Raw genomic sequence first — 21,534 nt, 5'->3', positions numbered from 1 at the left:
TAAAATCAGGGACAGGAGTTGAAATTAACTGCATCAGATAAAGCTCTGGGGCATTTTGCTAGACATCTTTACGAAAGAGAGCTTTTTCTGTACTTATTCAGTCAATCTTTGGCTTCTCTGCTGAGATTGCCAAGAGAGTGCCATCTAGAGTGCTTCCTTTTGAATGTTGGAAGTTACTCCTTACAAATATGAAAACATTTGGATCATATCTAAATAAAATGTATTGCAAATTTTAAGATAAGTGAACTCTTCTACTACACAGTTTTTAAATGATACCAATACAGTGAAATCAGACTATGCATTATCTCTGCAGGAGGTCTCTAAATTCTGTGGAAACATTTGAAAAACAACAATACTGAGAAGCCAAAGCTTCTGTGCTTTTGGTAATACTCAGGAGTGAGTCCACAGCACTACAAAAAGAGAAAAAGCCAGATCAGCAGACATGTTCTGATGAGACTGAAATCAGCCTGGCATGGGTACTTATTTCTAATTTTGGGACATTTATTTCTAATTTCATTTTTAATATTTATATAGATTATATAGCTGCAAAACTCTGTTTTGGGCCACACAGTGTAGCAGGAAGTATTTGATTGTACAAGGATGTTGTACAACACTTTATATATATACCTTGGTCTATGGTATATTTTTTCAAAACCAGATACAAATAAGTTTTCAGGAAAAAAACAGAGGACCACTGTGTTGACAAAAGCATTCTTTTTAGATGCATTAGCCAAGGTATATGTAGTTTTGGCTGGAAGGATAATGACTTCCTTTAAAGATTCTAACTGTACATATATTTTGTTAGACAAGGCACTATTATAGTACATGCAAATATCCCTGCTCAAAAGTACTGCTAAAGACAACACAGACTAAGATTATCCAGGCTTCTGCTTTAACTCAGGTGTATCTATCAAAAAATAATACTTTAATAAGTAATGTTTCCATTCAACGATTATTTGCATTCTATGCTGCCTTTCACATATAAAATACAGAATAAAGTCACTGTCAAAAACTGCACTTAGAGAAGTGTATGTACACACACTAATGTATAGGTAATATATCTAGGCCTGCTCTTTTTATCCTTAAATAACTTTGAAATCAACTTCTTCATTTTTTTTTTACTGTGAGAATCCTTCAGTAGAAACTTGTAATTTTTCTCCAGCAATGGTCTCTTCAAATTCAACCACAACAAATAGCTGCAGCCTGCAAGCTGCTGTTCAGTACCTGCCTCCTGCTCCCCTTCACTTCCAGTAAGAGTTCCTGTTCTGTGTTTCTCTTGCTTCTGAGAGTTATCACACAAACTCACACATACCCGTTGTTGTCACTCCTGGAATGGTTTGTGCAGCTAAAAATAGTTCATCTATGGGATCCACGAGATGTTTAATGTTAACTTTCCTGGCATTGTAATAATTGCCATCAGCAGCCATCCCAGCACGCTCTATTGCTATCAGGTGATCATATCTGGTTAGAGGTGAGTGAAAAAAACAGAGGAGAGGAGTCAAAGGTATGATTTTCACATGTGCTTGGTTCTACTTTTTGACCATCTGGGATTCAAGTTAAAACTTGGATACTGTTTTTTTATTTCTGAATGTAGTTCTCTATGCTTTTTTTTCAAAGGTTATTTCAGGTTTTTTATAGCTTTAGTGCAGCTCCCCCAAACCACATTTGCTACCGAGAAATGGAGAAGTTCCTGCAATCCTCCCAGCCAGCAAAACTTTGGGTCAGCCATCTGGTCTGGCTCTGTTTCACATTAAAATAGACAATATCTTGTAAAATATTAGTCTCTGTGAGTGTTTTCAAAGAAAACGAAAAAGTGGGAAATTAATGATCATCTAAATCCTTGTTTGTGCAAATATATCTCTGCTTAAAGAACATGGTTTGACAAATATCCATCTGTTTCTAGTTAGGGAATGTTTTGGTTTGGGTCTTTAGATTCAGGGGACTTTAAGTCTATGGTTATTTTGCTAGTTATGAAAGTAGACAGATGTACTGCCGATGTCCTACATTTTAAGCAGAATTTTAGTACTCAGTTCTGCCACTGTATGTTAGAATTAAGTTATTTTGCTTCTGTTTCTTCAATTTTACTGCCAAGAGGTAACTGATTCTGCTGAATTACTTAATGTTCTTGTGGCAGGGTATCTACAGTGATTCCAGAGACCTTAAGCAGGTTAGTTGTCTACTTAAATAAAACACTTTAGCTTTTTTGGTCCTAGGGATCAATTTAAATAGAATTTGGCTGTACTTATATATAGCTATAAAATAAATTTTTAAAACAGTACATAAAAACTTAAGGCAGTATCATGCATGCTATTACAGTATACACTAACCCGTGAAAAGAAATGGGAATTGAGTAAATCTGTGAAGCAAATACCACAGTGAAAGATATTTTTATTAAAGAGAGCAAACTGAAGGCAACTACATTAAAATGCTTTACAAAGAAAGATCAATAAAAATGAGCAATGTATGCCTACAAGGAAATGTCAGTTGCCTGCTAAGTAATGAAATGTTTGTACAGATACTTAGAAAATTCTCCAGTGCATGAACCCTAATCACACACTTTGTATAAGTTTGAACTTTTGTCCAACATTATATACTCAACAATGCATATGTGAACAGAATCACATCAATACTGAGAAATGCACACAGGCATTTGTAATTTTTGCTGTGGCTGCTAAAGACAATAGGATGACAGCTTTCACACCATTACAAACACATATATTTTATTAAGTCAGATCAGATTCCACAGTTGTCGGACGTGACAACTAGAGTCAAAGTGCTAAAAAATGAACACACTCTTCCTAGCTCTTTCACTGACTTTGACACAATACTTTCTGATTTTCTCATTTAAGAATTGGTAATATAATATATATTGGGTGTGTATATATATCTATATCCATGGAATAACTGCCAAAAAACTTCTAGAAATTTTTCAAAGGAGAAGAACTATTGATATATGAAAAATCACGTCTTTTTTATACTCCAGAACTGTATAATTGCAGAATAACATGGAATTATGTACTCTGTGTGTGCTCCAATAACTATTTTTGGCTTCAAAGGTTGTTCTGTTTATTCCAAGTCTTAAGGATTTACTTGTAACCATTGTGCCTTCTTAGACCATGGTCATGATTTTTATTATAACTTTATACAGTAGAGGTATGACCCATTCTCAAAAACTGAATACACATACCTAGGTCTTCCAGAATTTCCATTTTCACACAAAAACATTAAAGCTGAATCAGCACTTTCCCTTTGATAATTCAATAGAGGGATGGGTTTCTTCAGAATTCCTACAGGAAAACAAAACGCAATTCAGATACTACATACTTTTTATTTTATTTTGTTTAATGTGTTTTTGAGCAACTTAAAAAAAAGAAGAAAGCAAAATGACTAGAATAGTAAGAACTCAATGTCTTTACACTGTTCTTGATAAGTTCCCTGCATGCTTACTTCAATGTAAACTTGTTTAAATGTTAATGCTAGTAAACGGAACCTTGAGATACGAAACAGGTCTAAAAGAATAAGAACAGACATCCAGAATTTATCACAAACAGCTAAGCCAGAATCAGTACCCAGATATGTACACATTAACTTGATGCCAGCTAAGTTTAATAAAATGTCATTGTAGCAATGCTGAGCAGAGCTTAGGGGATGAAGTCTGGTTCATTCTCCGGGGAAAAAAAGTCCTGTACTAAGTGACAGTGAGATGAAAACCGAAGCAAACCTTGGCTCAAATTAGCAAGATAAAAACCAAAACCCCTCACGATTCTTACCTAGTTGAACAGCTTCTTCAATAATCTTTTTATTCAGATCCATGGCTCTCTGATCTGTAACTATGGCAACCTCTTTTTCCAAGGCCTGCAGTATAGCTGCAATAGCAAGGGCTCCCGGGGGCCCGTCATTCTCTTCTGGTGGCTCATAAGTGAAGTGGGTAGGAAATCCAGTTGTTATCAGCACAGACCGGGCATGGGAGATGGCCAGGCAGGCCTTCAGAAGCTCATCCTGGCGCTGCAGGTGAATTATACCCCGGTCTCCTACAAAAGTGTTTTTAAAGAGAGCAGTACACTTAAATCTATCATTCCCCTTCTGAAGTTTCCCTGTGAGTGAAACTGTATACTATAGTGACATAAAATGGGTTAAAAAAACAAGAGAAAGAAAAACCTCTGGTCAAGGCAGGAATTGGGGTAATTTCCTCAGGAAACCCAAGAAGGTGTAGGATATGAGTAATGAAGATAATAGGCTCTGTTTCCAGGTTAAGAATATCAGATAGCTGGATTTTGAAAATTACTATACCTAGCATTTCTAGGTATTAGTGTAAATAGCATTTTCTGAAAGCTTATTGCATATTTTTTCCTTTCCTTTGGCTCCCACCTTCCCCTGATCTGTGATGACAGTCCTGCTAGACTTTGTCTAGCTACTGAAGCTAGATTGCATCTCAAGCACTCTCGACCTTACAGAAGTTCTGATGAAGACTTCAGATGCGTAAGCTGGTCCTTTGTCTCTAACTTATCTAACTTAGGGAAAAGCTAATTCCCAAATAAATTTCACTTAATGAAATGATTAACCACAGAACTGAGGTTTTGGAGACATTGTAAGTCACACGGGGACTTTTATAAACTCAATTAAAACAGTGGTATCAAGTGATTGTTATATGTTCTTGTAACACTTCATGTAGCAGAGAACTGTGTTATCAGACTTTGAGAAATAGGTGAATATTAACAGAAGTCTCTCCTCATGGGTCAGTCCCTAAAGAGGCAACACTGTGTTGTTATCTGTGTACGGCTCTCATTGTTCAAACACTTCCTATTCCCTCTCCCTTCCCTACCACTTGGAGACATAAGCTCACAGCTCAGTCCTTTCAGTTGCTAGCACTCCTGAAAACCATGAATACCAGCATGATGTGCCGATATTCATTAGCTGACAGAGGTAAGTCTTCATTATTCCTTTCCATCCTCCTCACATCTTCATCTTTCTCAGTCCCTCCACCCCCATGCTTTCCTCTTTTTGCTCTCAGTTTCCCCTTTGCCATTTCTCCCTCTGTTCCTCTTAAATAACATATAGGCAATACACATATAGTGGACAGAGAAAAACATTCTGAACAAAACTTATGTTAACAGAAGCAAGAAATATAAGTCTCTGAGAAGTGGGGTATATTAACTGAGACAAAGCATTTACTTTCCTTCAGCAAGAAAATGAGCTAACTCTTAAGTTAGGTCCTGTATTTCTGCAGAGTGTGGCACTGTGCCAAGCTGAACTCCAGAGAGTGGGAAAAGGAGAGGCCTTATGAGTAAAAATAAACAGACCCAAATGTATGCACACAGCCCAAACCCAGAGCTTGGGAGTGCTGGGCGTAAGCTGTTTTCCACTACTGCCTACAGAGGATTTCAGAAAATTTATGGGACACCGAGATCAGAATTTGCAGCAGCCAGAGGGGACTAACTCAGAGTGTGTATTTTAGGAATGGCTGTCCTATTCAGTTTGCCTTTATTTACTTCTTATCTTCCTTGTACACATGTGCAGCACCAACTCAACCTTATGTAGTCACCTGGTCACTTTGTCCATCACACAAACCTCAGTAACGAATACATCAGCAGAGCTTAATGTAATTCCACCCATCAGAGAGGGGTGTTTGAAAAACACAGGCAAGCACTAGAATTTTCTGGTAGGAGCACAGTAGTCATGAATATATGTAAAGAAATGTGCTATTTACTCAACAGTGAATACCCATGTAGCTGTTAGCAGCATGATGAGGTGCCCTGTACTTTACATACCAATTTCAGTTTTATTCAGTAACAGTTCTTATTCCCCGTGGACTCCCCAGTCTGCTGCAAACATCGATGCTTCTGTGTACTTTGAGAGTATACAGTCATCAACATCAGATATTCTATTACCCATAAGGTTGAATGGTTTTGGCCAGACCCTGATATTAACTACAGTAACAGAAAATATAAGACCTATTTGTATAAACTCACTGTATTCCACAAAGAATTCTTAAAATTGCCTTTAGAGTCTTACTGTGTTCTTGAGTTTTATAAATATCTAAAAAGTCAGAATATTTTATGAATATCTAAAAGTCACATCTACCTCAAAATGAATCCACTAAAGGAAGACAGTTTTTGTTTATACCTGGATCTATTCCAATCAGGGTCTCTAGAGTCTTTATCTTTTGGGCTGCTTCTGCTGACACAACACTGAATTGCAGAGGATCTTGAGAAATGCAGTGGACTTGTGGGACTCCCCTTAATGATCCGACGTTGTTGTTCTTTAGGTCGGTAATGAACATGCAGCCAGGAGAATGAGTAAAAGCTAATGGAGCTCCTAAAATGGATGAAAAAAACTCCAGTTAAATGTTATTATTGCAATATATTGAATTATCAGAGCGATAAAATTGCAAATAGCTACTTAATTTAACAACACAGAGCCCCTGCCTGATGACACTTATACAAACAGGTGATATTTTAAGTTACACTGCAGCAATTAATACACTGAGAAAGAAATGTATGCACATACATCTGAAAACGCTTTCACTTTTAAAAAGCTCACGTGGGTAGTTGAGATCAGTTTTTTCCACAATATCCTCTCTAGTCTAAACTTGAGGCAACTTAGGAACAGAACCCTCCCAGGATGTTGGTCGGGAATTGAGTCTGAAACTTGGGTTTGACATGCATGAAGCAACTAATGCACTGAGGTAATGACAACATAATGCTTAAGTTTGCCCAGTGTGTTGGTGAAATTGTTTCTGTAAGAATAAATTAATTTTTCAAATTCTAGAGTGGTGCTGGAAGCTATAATGTCTCTCTTGTACCTTTGAATATTCTTATAATAGTTATATGACAAAACTGTCAACTCTTCCTGCTGGCCAGGAGTAGTCTATCAGATTAAGAAAATGGGGACTAGCATCTCTGCACAGTGTCTTGCCAACCTAGCTAGAAGAGCTATAACTGGCAAGGAATAATGACAAAAGGTGACCCATAAGCCTTAGCAAAGGGAATCTGAGTAGCCTCTAAAACCCTGGAGAAAAATAAACTTGTTTAGACCCGACAGTATAGCTGAAAATATTTCCTGTCTTTCTACTAATTCCAGAAGTCTGGATCTAGATGATACTTGATTTGGCAAAACTGGTACATTGTTAGATAAATCACAACTGGTATACTCAAGCAAAAATTTACTTTGTTAGGAGGGTGAAAAGGGAGGAGATAATTCTTTAAGAAGTACATATATCCTTGGTTTGTACTAGATCTGCTGGGAATCTGTGGCTAGTAATTTGAAAGCATGTGGTGAACATGGTTGTTGAGTTTTAGTATAACTCACCAAACCCTGTGAGCAGACAATATTTTTTGTGACAAGGTTGCAGATTCATCTAAAGTATGAGTACTGGTGATATGGCAGAATTTTAACTACTTAGCTGAGAAAGAAGCACAGTAAGATAAGAACTGTGCAAGAAGTTCCTGGAATGCACTAATGACAACTGGTTTTAATAAAGAAAATGGAGAAGTAAGCAGAAGGCAGCACAGACAGTTGCTTTGGGCAACAGACTGTAGAGTTGTTGGCAATATTTTTCTCTCCTTTCCCTGCACCAAGAATGCACAAGGAAGATGGACAGAACTGCTGAAGAACACAGGAAAGAGTGGGATTTTCAGCTTGGATTTGGGACTGGAAAAAAGAGATTGTATGTAAGAAAGAAAAAAAGTCACTTCTAGAGCTTAACATACTTAGAGCAGGTGATGAGAGAAGTTCAGATAAACATCTGTTAGGAACCACAAGGATATAACAGATCCTGCAAGGAGACAAAGACAAAGCAGGTGACCTTCTAATGTTCTCCCCATTATACTGCCTACGATTATTAAGCTTCTTTTTCAGTAAGAATGAAAATTTGGTATTTCATTTCACACTAGTGACTTAGAGCAGTATATAATCCTGTCACCGGTTTCGTTGCCTGTTCTTACCCTTTGTGCTCATGCCTGTTATAAATGACTGCATAGAGTAGAGGACAGCTCTGTGCAGAGGACAAAGCTTCATTTATGTAAAGTGTGTCACATATACTTAATTTTGGAACAAAATCTAAAAGCTCCACATTCTCCGTGAGACAATTACGAACCCTTTTCCAGATCAATCAATTTGCTAGCTCTTGACAACATTTTGGAAAGAGTTCTTGTTGCTCCTTTTTTTTCCCCTTCTTTTTTTCTTTTTCCTTTACTGTTGTTTTTCTGCAATGTAATAAGAAATAATATTTTAAAAGGAAGAAGCTTAAAAATTAATGCCTTTAAACTTCTAGTTTTTTGTAACGCTTAAAAAGATGTTTTGATGCTGCCAGAGCTTTAGATTTAAGCCTTTAAAATACACGAAAGTGGTGAAATTTCAGTAAGAATTTTCTTTAAAGTAGACTTGTATTTCAGAATGGAAAACAGTCCTGTCAAAGGCTTTTTTTGTTGTTTGGTTGAGGTGTTTTTTATCTTACCCTGAAATCAAGCCTTCTAATCAGCCAACTCATTCAGTCTGCATTAGAAAAAAGGAAAGGAAAAAAGGAGATCGAAGGATAATGTAAAAAGAGTCTTCAAACAGCACATACTGCAGTTGATAACTGCTTCTGCTCCTGTTACTCCACAGGCCCAGAACACTGGAACATCACCAGGGTGAAGGTGAACTGGATCTCCATAGTCTGGTTTAGAAAGATCTTGTATTCCCAGCAGACCTGGAATTGATCAAAAATTAAATCATGAGCGATTCTAATTAAGTAGTAATACTTCAAAGCCTGGGGGTGGACCCCAAACATCATTTAGTGACACTGAGCTAGGAGTGCAAGAGTGTCAAGTCCCCCTGAAGTGGCACATTTAGTTTGCTTTCGAGTGCGTATCCTCAAGAGCCTGAGCTGACTTGTTCTCCCTTTTTGATAACACCGGTAAAAATGTATTTACCTTATTTCTGTAACAAAATACAAGCTAGACATCTATGCTGAGTTTCCAAGACAATATAAATCATCTATATTGACAGAAGAGTTACATTCATAACACTGGCAAACAGGAATAAATGACTGCAATGCAAAATGAGTTCTTTCTAGAACATATTTTTTACTGCTTTCACTTCCTACATTCTCTAGCAAGAGAAATGATCAACCGCTCTTCTTCCTCTCCAGCTTAGATAACTACATCTCATTCTTAGCCAGCTTTCACTAAATTGTCTTTTGCTTTATTCTGACACTTACTTTATTCTAACATCCTAATCTGGGTCATTCTAAGCACTTGTTATCTTCCCTCGGTTTTAAATTTTTCATATGCTCTAATATACCACTGTCTTTTCTGGAATTAATTTATATGATCTGTGTATATATATATAATCTTTTCTGTAAAAATAAACTAATAATGGAGTCCCTCACTCATCTTGTTCCTCTACTCATACTAATGACTTATTACTAGTTCCTCAGATTGAAGTACTTGGATATGTTACTCAAATATGCTACTGGAGTGTCATGTTAACCAGTGACATCTCCTTCCATGCCCAGCAATGTGATCCTTCTGTGTATGCAGCCCATGATTACCAAATTTCTGACAGAAGAGGGGAAATGATTGCAATCTATCTTCATATTACAGGTGCTTGTTTGGTTTTGTTCTTTTTCAAACAGCCTCCTGACTTACAATTTTTTTTCTCAGTTTTCCCTTGCAAAGAATAGGCCTACACTTGTTTAAACTAGGTTTTAAAGGAAAAAAATTCTTGTCATATTTCTATTTATTCTGTCTTAAGTGTTGTGCTCAATGTATGCTATTTCAATATTTTTAAAAATAATGCAGTATTTACTTTCACAGTCACGCACTAAGACACAAAATGCATCCACACATACTTCTCTCCATGCTGTCAATCACTGCTACCCTGTCCCTGGAATCTCTGACAGCAAGAAAGTATTCACATAGAAATGAAACTGCATACATTTCAGAAAAATGTGATTACACTTTTTTACCAAAACCACTGCTGCCATATAACTTAATTTATCTACATCAGAGAGCTATCTTTTATCTAAGAAATCTATGTGTTCAGCTCAATTTTTTTGGTTTAGTTTCTTTTGGTTGGGTTTTTTTTTTTTTGGTTGTTGTTTTAAATTCAGGTTTGTGATCGTTGGAAGGATTAAAGCATAACAAATTTAGTTGTGCAGGTATTTCAATCTTACCACTTCCCATGGTTTCCCCCATCACTTTTATACAAAGTAAAGTGCATGCAGAGTGAAAAATGAAAAGCACTGACCAGGGTCACCCATGTGAATTGGTGCTCCGTGGGCTTCTTTTAATTCAGACGTTGCTAGCACAGCTGCTTCCAACTTGCTTTCAGGAATAGGTCTCATTGTGACTACTAAGTTGCACCAAAAGGGAGAAACGCTGTAGCAAGGCACAGTTGTCTGGCAGTTCAAAAGAATCCAAGGTGTTAGCAGGAACATTGAATGATACTTCTAAAGTATTAGAATAAATACGTCTAAAACATTGTGCTGTACTTGACTTTAGAAAGGCTGTGTGGTGACATTAATTTTAAATCCTTTAAAAAAAATTCTTAGTATCCCATTTTTTTTTCTTGTAAGATTCCTTACTGGAGGCTTCATCATATAGATCATTAAAAATTTCAACATCATGCATTTCTTGCTTCAGTGAATACAGCTAGGTGACCTCAGGATATTCTGAATGTTGTTAGAAAGCAATGGTGTGTTCCCTATACAGAAAGGGAAAAAGCTAATAAAAAATCATTGTACAGCTACAAATCTGTTTGGTCTGAATCTACTCTTTGTACTTGAATACAGTGCTCTGTAACACACCAGGGTCAGGAACTGCTGCTGGCAGTACCCACTTCTACAGAAGAAGCCAGTTTCATACATACAAAATCTTTCATGCCACTGCAAATGTTCTATGGAATTCATAATCCTCACCAACAGGAATGCTGAAGCACCTTTTCTATTTAGAAATAAAGCAGGTCGGCTTTTTAGAACAAAATGTCTGATATCTGAGTTACAGTTGAACATAAACAAGATATGCAGAGAGCTAGAGCTGTCTAGAAAATGTTCATTTGAAGTCTTTATAATAACAATAATCACACCTGTCACTGAAGAAACACACAGTGCAGTTCTTCACAGCATTGATGTACCATAAACTATAAAATTTTCCTAATTCTGAAATTTATAAGCAGATACATAGTTGTATTTTTTTTCTTTATCTTGGTATGAGGACTCACATATGAGATACATTTTGACCAGGAGCATAGCAAAATAATTGTGAAATGGTAACACTGAAAACAATAAGAACCTTTGCCTAAGAGAACTGCATCTGCACTAAATGAAAAAGGCATGCAGATATGTACTTCGGTGTTCTTAGTCTACCTAGTGGAGCCAAAATTATTCTAAGACCTCTGTTAACATTAAAATCTACACCATAAACTTTCTGAGCACAGTCATAATTTTCAGTGCTATGGTAGACACCTCAAGTCTTCAGGAACATCTTCTGTCCCAGAGGTTTGGGTTTGTAGCAAACGTGCAGTTTAAAGGTTCTACTTTCACTGAAAAAGTCCAAAACGTGGCTGTTGTGCAGAAGAAACTGCTACTCTCATCATCATCATGGCTAGGCTTCGTGAATGAAGATTATAATGGCTCATAAAACGACTATAATGGCTCATAAAAGGAATATTCCATCTGCAAGTTGGAGTTGGTATGGAGAGGAGGACATGTAAAGGCATGGTCAGAATAGGGCATGGGTCACCATTTAAAACACAGAGGGCAAACCAGAACAGAATCCAAATGAAAGGGCCACCACAAGACACAGGGGGAAAACTTTGCCACAAAAAATAAATAAAAAAGCAGACTGGCCTTGCACTGAACTGGGGCTGGGAATATTCTACCCTGTATTTTTATGCACTCAGCACTAGAGCATGACTGAAGTTACTGTATAGGTAGAGAAAAAAAGTTCTTATTTTGAGCAATAGGTATTATGCACCCAACACGAATATGGACAAAACTCACAGCAAAGTTACAACAAAGACTATGTGTGTGTGCATATACTTACTTTGTACATGCTCACATTACATTTTTGCTCAACGTTTCTTACAGGAATGCCTGCACTTAGGACTGCTTTTTCAAAAGAGAAGCTGCAGCCTAAATAAAATGTCACCATGTCCTTCAGTTGTTCAGAATACTCCTTCAGACTTCTCAGTGATCCAGTACAAACTCCATGCTCATATACTCGGTACTGTAGGCAGTCAGTTCTAGTGAAATAAGAATTTATCACAGCTTTATTATATTTTTTTGTAAACAAAGTGAATTGGTTGAATTGACATTAACCCAGTATCAAAATACAAGATACAGCCTACTTTATCTACTTTCTGAGTAACTTTATCTATCTTTCTGAGTAACAATGAAACAAAAATGCAAAAACTTCATAACACCTTTTTGTGCACAAAACCAAGCCTGTAAACACAACATGTTAGAGTTTGAGATTTTTAGGTTTTATAGGTAAAGGCCCCTTATATGTATCTTGTCTCAGGCTTTCAAAAATTAGGAAGCTGGTTTAAGTCTTGTTTTTAGTGTTTACCACAGGAATGAATCTTTCAAATTTCAGAGACCCTACAAGTATCATGTACTTACCATGGCCATGTTTCTACTAAATAAAACAAATGTAAAACCCTATTATTTAATTCTGCTGGCTCAGAGTGCAAAATATTTAGAAATTACACAAAATTACACAAATACTTGTAATACTGACAATTATCCTAGCATGTTTCTCAAGAACAAGATAACCAGGCTGTTAGACATAGTTTTCACTCAAAGGTATAGGAAAAGAAATGTGTTCAAAATGTACAACACTGTAAGGAGGCTGTTTCCTGAAATCCTCTGTTCTAAAACCCTCAAACCATCAGTATTCACTGCAGTACTTTGACAGGCAGGGTTGGGCTGTAGTTACCTGATATCAGAATCACTGCTCAGAGAAGGACATTTCCAATCACCTGGTTGACTTCTGGACAGCAGTGGCAGGGGTCCATCATTTGCACGGCAGAACTTCTCAAAATTATCAGCCAGGGATTTATGCAAAATCACAACATTGGCCTGTTTATAGCCTGAAATTGTGGAAGGTTGGAATGAATGGTTATTAATTCAGCTTTCTATTTGTGAAACAATAACTTTTCCATATAGATTTCTTTAGATAGTCTATAAAAAATTACCTGAAGGAAATTTTCGATTCAGAATGCTGCAATTAAATTAAACAACTTCTTGAAATGTTTCAAAAACCGTACTCTGTATGTGAAGTCATTCACAGCTAAAATAGTTGGCAGGCATGGGTATTAGTAGAATATGAAGACAGCATAATTACTTTAATAAACATTTCTATGAATTTAAACATAAACATAATTTATTACCTAACCTGGGGAATTAGTGTTCTGTAGGAAAATGCTTTACTTTGCGAATGTTAGCCCAGAGCCAAGGAAAGGCTACTTTCACAATTATTTTTCACAATACCGAGCTACAGATCATGTCCAGTACAACAATAAACCCATGGTATCTTGATGTTGGTTTGTAGCCCATTCTTTAGAATTTCTTGACTGTAGAATTTTATTGTAGGCTGCAATTAAACAGACATGATTAGAGTTTGGAAATAAACTCTTGCCTGTCCACTGATCCTCAGTCACTTCCACTATTGCTAAATAAAAAAAACCCTAAAAAACCCCAAAACCAAAAACAAACTGCTACACTTCCTTAACTTGGAATCAGCTCTGATTTAAAAGGTTGTTGACTACTACCATAAAATAGCTTCTAAAGACATTAACATTTTTGCAATAAGTACCACTGAAGAAAGGTCCCATTCATTTATTTAGCAAAAATTTATTTTCTAAACAGTAGTAGTTAATACCAATGCCATTTAAATTTTCCTGCATGTAAATGCCAGCTGTTCAAATACTTAGAGGAAACTTGGAGTACAACTTGTCTGTGGTGTATATACCCAGCAATTAACAGTCCCTAACTCTGGTACTGATACTTTCTTGAAAAGTCATTACCATTACTGTCTGATATCAGTCAGGTGAGTAGGAGGCTGCATAGATGCACTCACTGTCTTAAATACTGCATTAACCTGTCATCCAATCTTTAAATCAATGATCTGCCTTCAAAGGTTGTAGGAAATCAGCCAAATCTTACTCTTGACCAAAGCTAACAAAGAAATCCAAAGATAAAATTCCATTCCTGATGGAAAAATGCAAAGCAAAGGCTGAGGTGAGCATGTATTTGCATACTGAATTTGCCCACAAACTGCTCTCTTGGGCGTACTCAGCGCAAAAATTCATTTTATTACTGGCAGAAGTTACTAAATACAGAAAGAGCTTCTTGCTAAACACAGAAAAATATTTTTGTTAAATAAACATACTAAATTTATCACTGAATAAAACACTACATTCGGTTACCCCTCAACTTCATTCCCTACCATCAATAAGAAATCCACAGGCACTTTCTACTTTGCTAGTGATATTCATGAATTCTTAAAATTATGGTTTTATTTGGTGCATTCAACTCAGACAGTGCTGAATTTAACATACTAGTTATAGCTGACAGACTGAACCTGCAGGAAAATATTGGATAAACTCAGGAAACTTCATTATAACATTTTCAGAATTTTACTGCTGCTCCCAATAGCTACCCTTACTTTTTTTGTATCAATGAAAAAATACTTTTTCCTTCCTTTATCTTGTCACATATTCACTTGCATTATGGAGCCATCATTATGAATGTATTCACAAGCAACAGTAGTGAAACTGGATGTGCTGATCAACCTGGGCATTAATTCAACACACTCATGTCCTAATTCAGAGAAGTTTAGAAAGAGCTTTTAATTTCTCTGGTGAATGACAATGAGGACAGCAAGAAATAATTGGTTTGCTTGTGCATCATAACAACAACGTAACACAATTTTAAGGATTCTGAGAAATTCCAGTTACTTAAGTGTTCCAATAGTTCTTTTAGTCTTTGTATAATGAAGCTGTATGCTCAAAAACTCATTTTGTATGTCAACAATACTTTTTTGAAATGTTAGAACCAATACATTTGAACTTACTGCAGCAATACACGCACTTAAAAATTCAGCTGGGGCAAACTCCAGATTATTAACATTATAACTTTTTTTGTTATTATTTTTCAACTTATGTTCTGATGGAAAAGAAAAACACAATTTCAAGACTCATTATGATCTAGAAAATGACCTTTAACATTCTTATATTATAGTAATGCTACTACACACAGCTTTGCTGATCAGCTATTTGCCACAGTATTTTTAGTTGTTACATTTTAAAGTTGATCAGACCAAAGACAGACTTCTCTGCTTCTGTAGAAGTCCAGCTATGAGAGGCAAGACAAAAACTGATCTTCCAGAATGCATTCAGTTATCTGAGTATAACACTAATTTTTCCCTCCCCCTTACAACTCCCATTCTTGCTGAGTCAGTAATTTCCACCTTTGCAACAAATGAAGCAGAAAACCACTGCTGTAACTATATATTTTAAATTCTTCCCCAAAGCATATCTGATGTCTTAAGTAAAGCAATGTCTCTGTAAAGAACACAGTAGGTCATTCTACACATGTGATAATAACATGAAAAAAACCAGATTCGGTTAAAGATTTGCCAAGTATTTCCTGCATCCATAATTTCTCAATGACACAACTGGGAGCTGAGGGATTGCAAATGAAGTCCATGTATGTTATTCAGGTACAATGGTATATTTCCTCTGATGTAGCTTTCTGTCTAAAAACCACTGTCAGGTGTTTACAATGTGATTTCAAAACCACCCAAGAACTTAACATTTTCAATTTAATATTTATCAACTTAACATTTTCTTTTGTTTTATTTCAGTGCTTTTGATATTTCTACATTCCTTCACAAACAATAAAAAGAAAACATATAGTTATGAATCTAAAATGGAACCATTTTTGCACAAAGAGCAGTTAGGTTTACTTACCTTCTGCCATGCCTGAAGTATTACTAACACTGAGTCTGTTTAATCGAATTATTCTTCTTAACACATGGGGAAGGAGAGATTTCAAGCCTCCTGTCAAAAGCATCTTTTCATCCTTAACAGAAAGATAATTATAAATTTAAACACAATGCACTTTTTTTTTGACATCTTAAATGTTGATTTTCTGGAGAACTTAGCTTAAGTTTCCTCCTTGTGTTTCACCAAAGCTGTTATCACTGGGAAATTCTAAGTTATAACTCAAAAGGCAGTTCCAAGTCAAAAGGTTATCTCACTGACATTTTATGACTACGTATAAATGGAATCTTTCAATAAATTAGCTGGAGACATGCTTTTTAACATTTCGGATAAAATGCAAAATTTTGCTGGTCTGTAATGTAAGAAACAGACTTCTTTCTTTCCTGATAAATATTCATTTTCTAGAGTATTCACTTTTTCAAAATTCATTGTAACTTTAAAATTCCAAAAGCACAAGCGGATTTACCTACCAAGCTATAATCTGTAATATTATTTTTCTAATCAAAATGCTTTTAGACAATTAGCAAGGCAACCTTGCAGTAAAGAGAGAACTGTATTCAGAAAATGTCATTGTAGTACATTCCACAGGTATTATGCTTTTCAAATATTAATTATGTAGAAGTGAATACTCCTATGGCTATTCTTCCACTCAGAAAGCAGACATATAGATGTTTAAGTCACTTGTCATACAATCTGGAGTAGGCAAAGAAGTAAGTACCCTAATTACAGGCAATATCTGTCTCTTTTTACATCTTTTAAAGGTTTTAAATGTCTTTTTTTCTGCAATCCAGATGAAGTTCAAACAGTTTTTTTCTCAACTAAACTACCTAATAACTAAAAAGGGTTTATTACATCACTATTAGGAAAAAGTAAGAGTTAAATCAGGGTAAAATAATAACTTGTCTGCTTAAGATTTTAACTTTGGTCACTTTTAGGTAAAGAAACTGAACTATCCTCCAAGTATTCGAATTACCAACCTCCAAGTTTTCCTTTAATTCAGAAGAAGTCATTCTTGATGTCATTCATAAGAAGTAATAAATACAATAGAAGTGGTGCTGCTCTTTTTAAAAGATGCTAGTAAATTAATGTATAATGAGGTGTTACAACCTTCTAGCAAAAGTTAACTTTTCTGTTAAAGGTCCACAGTTTTTGTGTTATACCTATTACAGTACAAAGTTTCACTCTCACAGTGGAGTGGAATATTGTGAAAACTTGTACCTCTGAGCAATCATTCCTTAATTAACTTGAAGATCAGTGATATGTTTTGACTGAAATTGTACTTTCATCCTAGTCAGTCCAAAACTTTCCCAAAGCTTTTCCCAAAGCTTTTCAGAATTCAGAGAGGTTAGGTTGGGTATTCTGAAATTTTTATATAACATTGTCAGCCAAAACAAAACACTAGGGTTTTTTTTCTGAATTCTAACTTACTACTTTCTAATTCTTCTCTACTTTGCTACTTTACATTATCATTCCGTAAGCTGCACAAAAATAGGACTATGAATACCAGTCATGCCAAAATGTTGGCTGTAGGTACTTTACAGAAGCACTTGGGCCTCTTGCTCCTACCTGAGAATAAACATATGTTGTTGATGACTTGTTAGAAAGTGAATAATTTAAACATTAACTTTGTATAAGAGCAGACTGAAACAAAACTCACCTTCCCGTGGTGATTTTATATAATAATAGGGAAAACTCAATAGGATTAACATTCTGAGTTATAACTTTAAATCACTGTATTTACTGTATAATATCAGTAATAGATTATGCTGTTATTCTTGTTTATTATTTGCTAAATTTGGGTAGATAATAAAAACTGTTAGATGTTCATAGTAAAACCTAGCTTTTCCTACATGACTTGCCCAGGAATGGCTGGTTTCTATGCAGTATGCTATTTCTCTATGCTAGGTTTAGATTTTTCTATATTTTTATTTCTCTATGTCAGGTTTAGATTCCCCAACCAGCTCTAGAACTTCCTGAAAAATCCTTGCAGCTATCATGACTATGGTGTGCTTGGAATGACTAGGGAGAAGCACCAAGATAACCTGGGTCTTAAAGTATCTTTTCCTCCTTGTGCCATCAGGATGCTTAATGAAGTGTAGAGACTGGCTTCATGGGGGCCCCAAGCAGCACTCTAACTAAACAGCCTGATACAGTGGTTAATCAGTTATCAGGGTCTGTGCCTTGGCAGAGGTTTTACAATTCCTTTAATTTTCTTCTGAGATGCTTATAATTATCTGAAACTACCAGTTATCTCATGAGGATATGCTGGATCATGATACAAATAAAGAATAAGTGTTAAAAAGGCCTTAAAAGAAAAGATCCTGAGAGTGCATATAAAATGGCTGTTGTGCCTGAGGGTATCCTATGCTTCCCTCCACAAAGGGACCCTAAGATTTGGCTTTCCAGTGTGTTGCCTTTAATGGAATGAACCTCTAAAGCATGCCAGATAGAATCCTGGGTAAACAGCATTTGGAAAGCAGGTCGCTTACTGTCTGCATAATGATAAAGTTCATACTTAAAGCACCAGTCTGAAAAAAGATCTTGTTTTCAGTCATGTTGCTCACATCAGACTCACTGACTTACAACACCAACAACTAACATTGTACAGCTTTGTAGCACTGAAGTATTAAGTTCGCTCATGAAGAACCTTTTGGTTCCATAACAGAAACACAGTAAGTGCTTTTCTTTTTAGAGGTTTACATGAAGATAATGTATTTCATGTTTATCTTGAGTTTATTTACTGAACTTAAATGAATAAATATTAAAATATATTGCTATTTGAGACATTAAGATGGCACTTACCCACTACTGATTTGTGGACACTACTATATCCTGAGCTGCACTTCCAGATCTTGACAAGCATGATGAAACTTCAAAGCTGGAAAGAGATGAGAATAATGTAAGGAGCTGTATGATCAGACACTGATGGCAGTATGGCTTATGCTAGATCAGTAGTTCAGAATAATGAATCCATTTGTCAGAAGCAATATTGTATTGAAATGACATTATTTTAAAAAGATATAGATATATATTCAAGAAAAAACTTTTCTTTGCATTGCAGTGGCAGTCAGGAAGTACAGATATGTACGAGCTTTGGTAAAAGTTCTAAACGGATCTTGAGTATGGCTTTAATAAGTAACATAAAATTGTTGGTTGACATCTTCATTTAATATATATCTCTGCAGCACCACTCCAGTAGAGTTAAGTGAATACACTCTACCTGATTAATTTGGCCCAGCTGATTTCCAAAATATCCCACTACCCCGACAACAACAATTTTCAGGAAAGCCAGATTTAGAGGGTGAATATTTTTTTATTTGAAATTGTGATCCCTTGTTGCCATGTGAAGCTCTAAGTCATTAAGCATTTCTACATGCTGTTCTCAGAGCCCTAGTTGAGTACAGGTGACAGTGTAATAAAGTGCCGATCTTTGCTGAGGGGACTGGAATGGGACTGGTTCTAAGCCTCATCTTCATAACTAATTGTAAAAAATATGCTCTATTTACCCTGAATCCCATAACTCATGAAAGAAAAAGGGCATGTTGAGAGGAATGTTACTTTATCCTGTTAAAAACCATGCTGCTCTCAAGAGGCGTATCCTTGTGTCCTGATTTCAGTCAGGACAGAGTTAATTTTTTCACAGTAGGGGTGATGGGAGGAAGCCATGTGGGTGTGTATAGGTTGCTATTCTGTACCACCCATGTCATCACCACGGAGTGGAAATAAGGGACTCTTGCTGCTGGGATGGAGAGTGTGGCTTTGGGTGGAACAAAAGCATGGGGACCATTGTTCATTGTTGCCTAGGGTCTTCAGTGGGTATTTTTGCATGTGAATCACCCTATTTTTGTATGTTTTTGTTATTAATATTGTTGCTATTCTGTTCGTTTTCTTATCTCATTGCTATTTCCATAAATTGTTCTTATCTCAACCCGCGATCCCTGTCTTCTGTGTCTCTCACCAGAGGGAGAGAGTGGGAGTACTTCTTTTTAGTGGGAGTAATAAATTGGGGAATACCATTCCCAAACCATGACACCTTGCCTGTCATATAACTTAAGAGACTCACAACTTCCTATCTCCAAGCCCTGTATGGAAACAAAGTTAGTTACTGCACATCAAGTTAAGAGTTAAAAATGCGAAGTAATGCTTGGAAAAAGTGACCAATACCATCCACCTTTGCCAAATAATATGAAACCCAACATGAAGCAAGAAAAATGTAATTCCAGACAGGATTTAATAAAGAAGCTGCCTTGCCTTTCAGATGACTTGTATGATGGACAGAATAGCCTCTCTGCATGTCCCAGGCTATTTCTTGTTTCCTCCCTTTTCTGTTGTCTACAGTGTGCCTTTATCTCTGCAGTTTTTTCTCCCTAAGCTCAGACCTCTATCTCCATAACTCCAAGTTGGACTGATCTTCGTAGCACTTCCTTCCTTGGTTTATCTGACTGTGCCCTCAGCAATATGGGAGTTTGGATGCTTTCTCTCCTCTCACTAGCTCTTTTTAATTTATATACTTGATGTATCTCTCAGTTGTACCTTAAGTTCTCAGTTTTCAATCTTAAATGAGCTTTTCCTGTTCCCAGTCTGAGACAAAATAATCTAACTTCAGAAATCATAACACACAATAAATTCACAAATGGTTTCCCAGACTTGTAAGATTTATACTCCTCCGAACCTACCTATACTCACGTGTGTGTGTGTGTGTGCGTGTGCGTGTACATATACATACATATAAATATGTATATCTCTCCCCTTTTAATATTACAGACAGGCTTGGCTTAAGCATATTTTTTCTAATTATTTTCTCCTTAATTTTTGACAGTGGAACCACCAACTAGCCTTGCAAAGTAATGTATCTTTACATTGAATTGTTGACTGAGCTGTAGTTTATAAACCATTTTTACAAGCTGCAGAACATAATCTCTTTAGAGAAAAAGAAGGAAGTGCAGTAAGTGAAACATTTTATATTACCTTAGAGCTTTCAACATGAAAAAGCGAATCTGTAAATTTTGCAGATATTTAAATATGAACATAGATTTGTTACAGGCCCACATTGTAAATTATTCATTACACAAGAAAATGGAAAAATGTCATTTAAGTGTCAGAAGGATTACACTTTGAGATGCAGTGGGTGGGTCCGTACTGCTGTGCTAAACCACACCAGATAAAAATGAATCAAAAAATTACATAATAACACAAAGGATTAAAACATCCTTCAGAAGTGTCAGTGTGATTGCTTTGCCTTTACATGTCAAGTTAATTAATGAAATAAAGCTAAAAACATAGTATTTCTGTGGTTTCAAAAATGGATCACCCAAGAATACACTGCCTGTAAAAAGTACCATCAGTAAAAGTAATAAACAAGTAGGTTTGAGGACTGCAAAGTAGTTAACACCAGTTTCTGGTGTTAGAGATTACAGGCCTGTTTCTCCAGTGGTACTGATACACCAATAAGAATATGGTTTAATGCAGTGACTTGCTTGCAAGGAGCCCAAACACTTACGAAATACAATCTTGCATTGCTTATATCACTTTTGTCCTATTTTC

At 36.1% G+C, this 21,534-nt stretch overlaps 1 protein-coding gene across 1 annotated transcript in view; it reads right to left on the bottom strand.

The window, feature by feature from the left end:
- Nucleotides 1-18,872, bottom strand: part of DGLUCY (D-glutamate cyclase) — a 28,556-nt gene extending 9,684 nt beyond the window's left edge. Inside the window, exons 1-10 of the mRNA XM_008933596.3 lie at nt 18,793-18,872; nt 15,958-16,069; nt 12,921-13,074; nt 12,027-12,225; nt 10,231-10,381; nt 8,567-8,689; nt 6,124-6,315; nt 3,771-4,031; nt 3,188-3,287; nt 1,313-1,461 (exon numbers count right to left, since the gene is read on the bottom strand). Of these exons, the coding sequence (XP_008931844.2) occupies nt 1,313-1,461; nt 3,188-3,287; nt 3,771-4,031; nt 6,124-6,315; nt 8,567-8,689; nt 10,231-10,381; nt 12,027-12,225; nt 12,921-13,074; nt 15,958-16,060 (1,432 nt within the window). The 5' untranslated portion in view covers nt 16,061-16,069; nt 18,793-18,872. The remainder of the gene's footprint in view (nt 1-1,312; nt 1,462-3,187; nt 3,288-3,770; nt 4,032-6,123; nt 6,316-8,566; nt 8,690-10,230; nt 10,382-12,026; nt 12,226-12,920; nt 13,075-15,957; nt 16,070-18,792) is intronic.
- Between the last annotated feature and the right edge of the window lie 2,662 nt (nt 18,873-21,534).

Source organism: Manacus vitellinus, unplaced genomic scaffold (assembly GCF_001715985.3).
Source record: "Manacus vitellinus isolate BGI_N305 unplaced genomic scaffold, ASM171598v3 scaffold_6_pilon, whole genome shotgun sequence".
NCBI classification, from domain to species: domain Eukaryota; kingdom Metazoa; phylum Chordata; class Aves; order Passeriformes; family Pipridae; genus Manacus; species Manacus vitellinus.
Note: the sequence above shows the minus strand (reverse complement) of the source record. Positions and strands in the feature narration are given on the sequence as shown.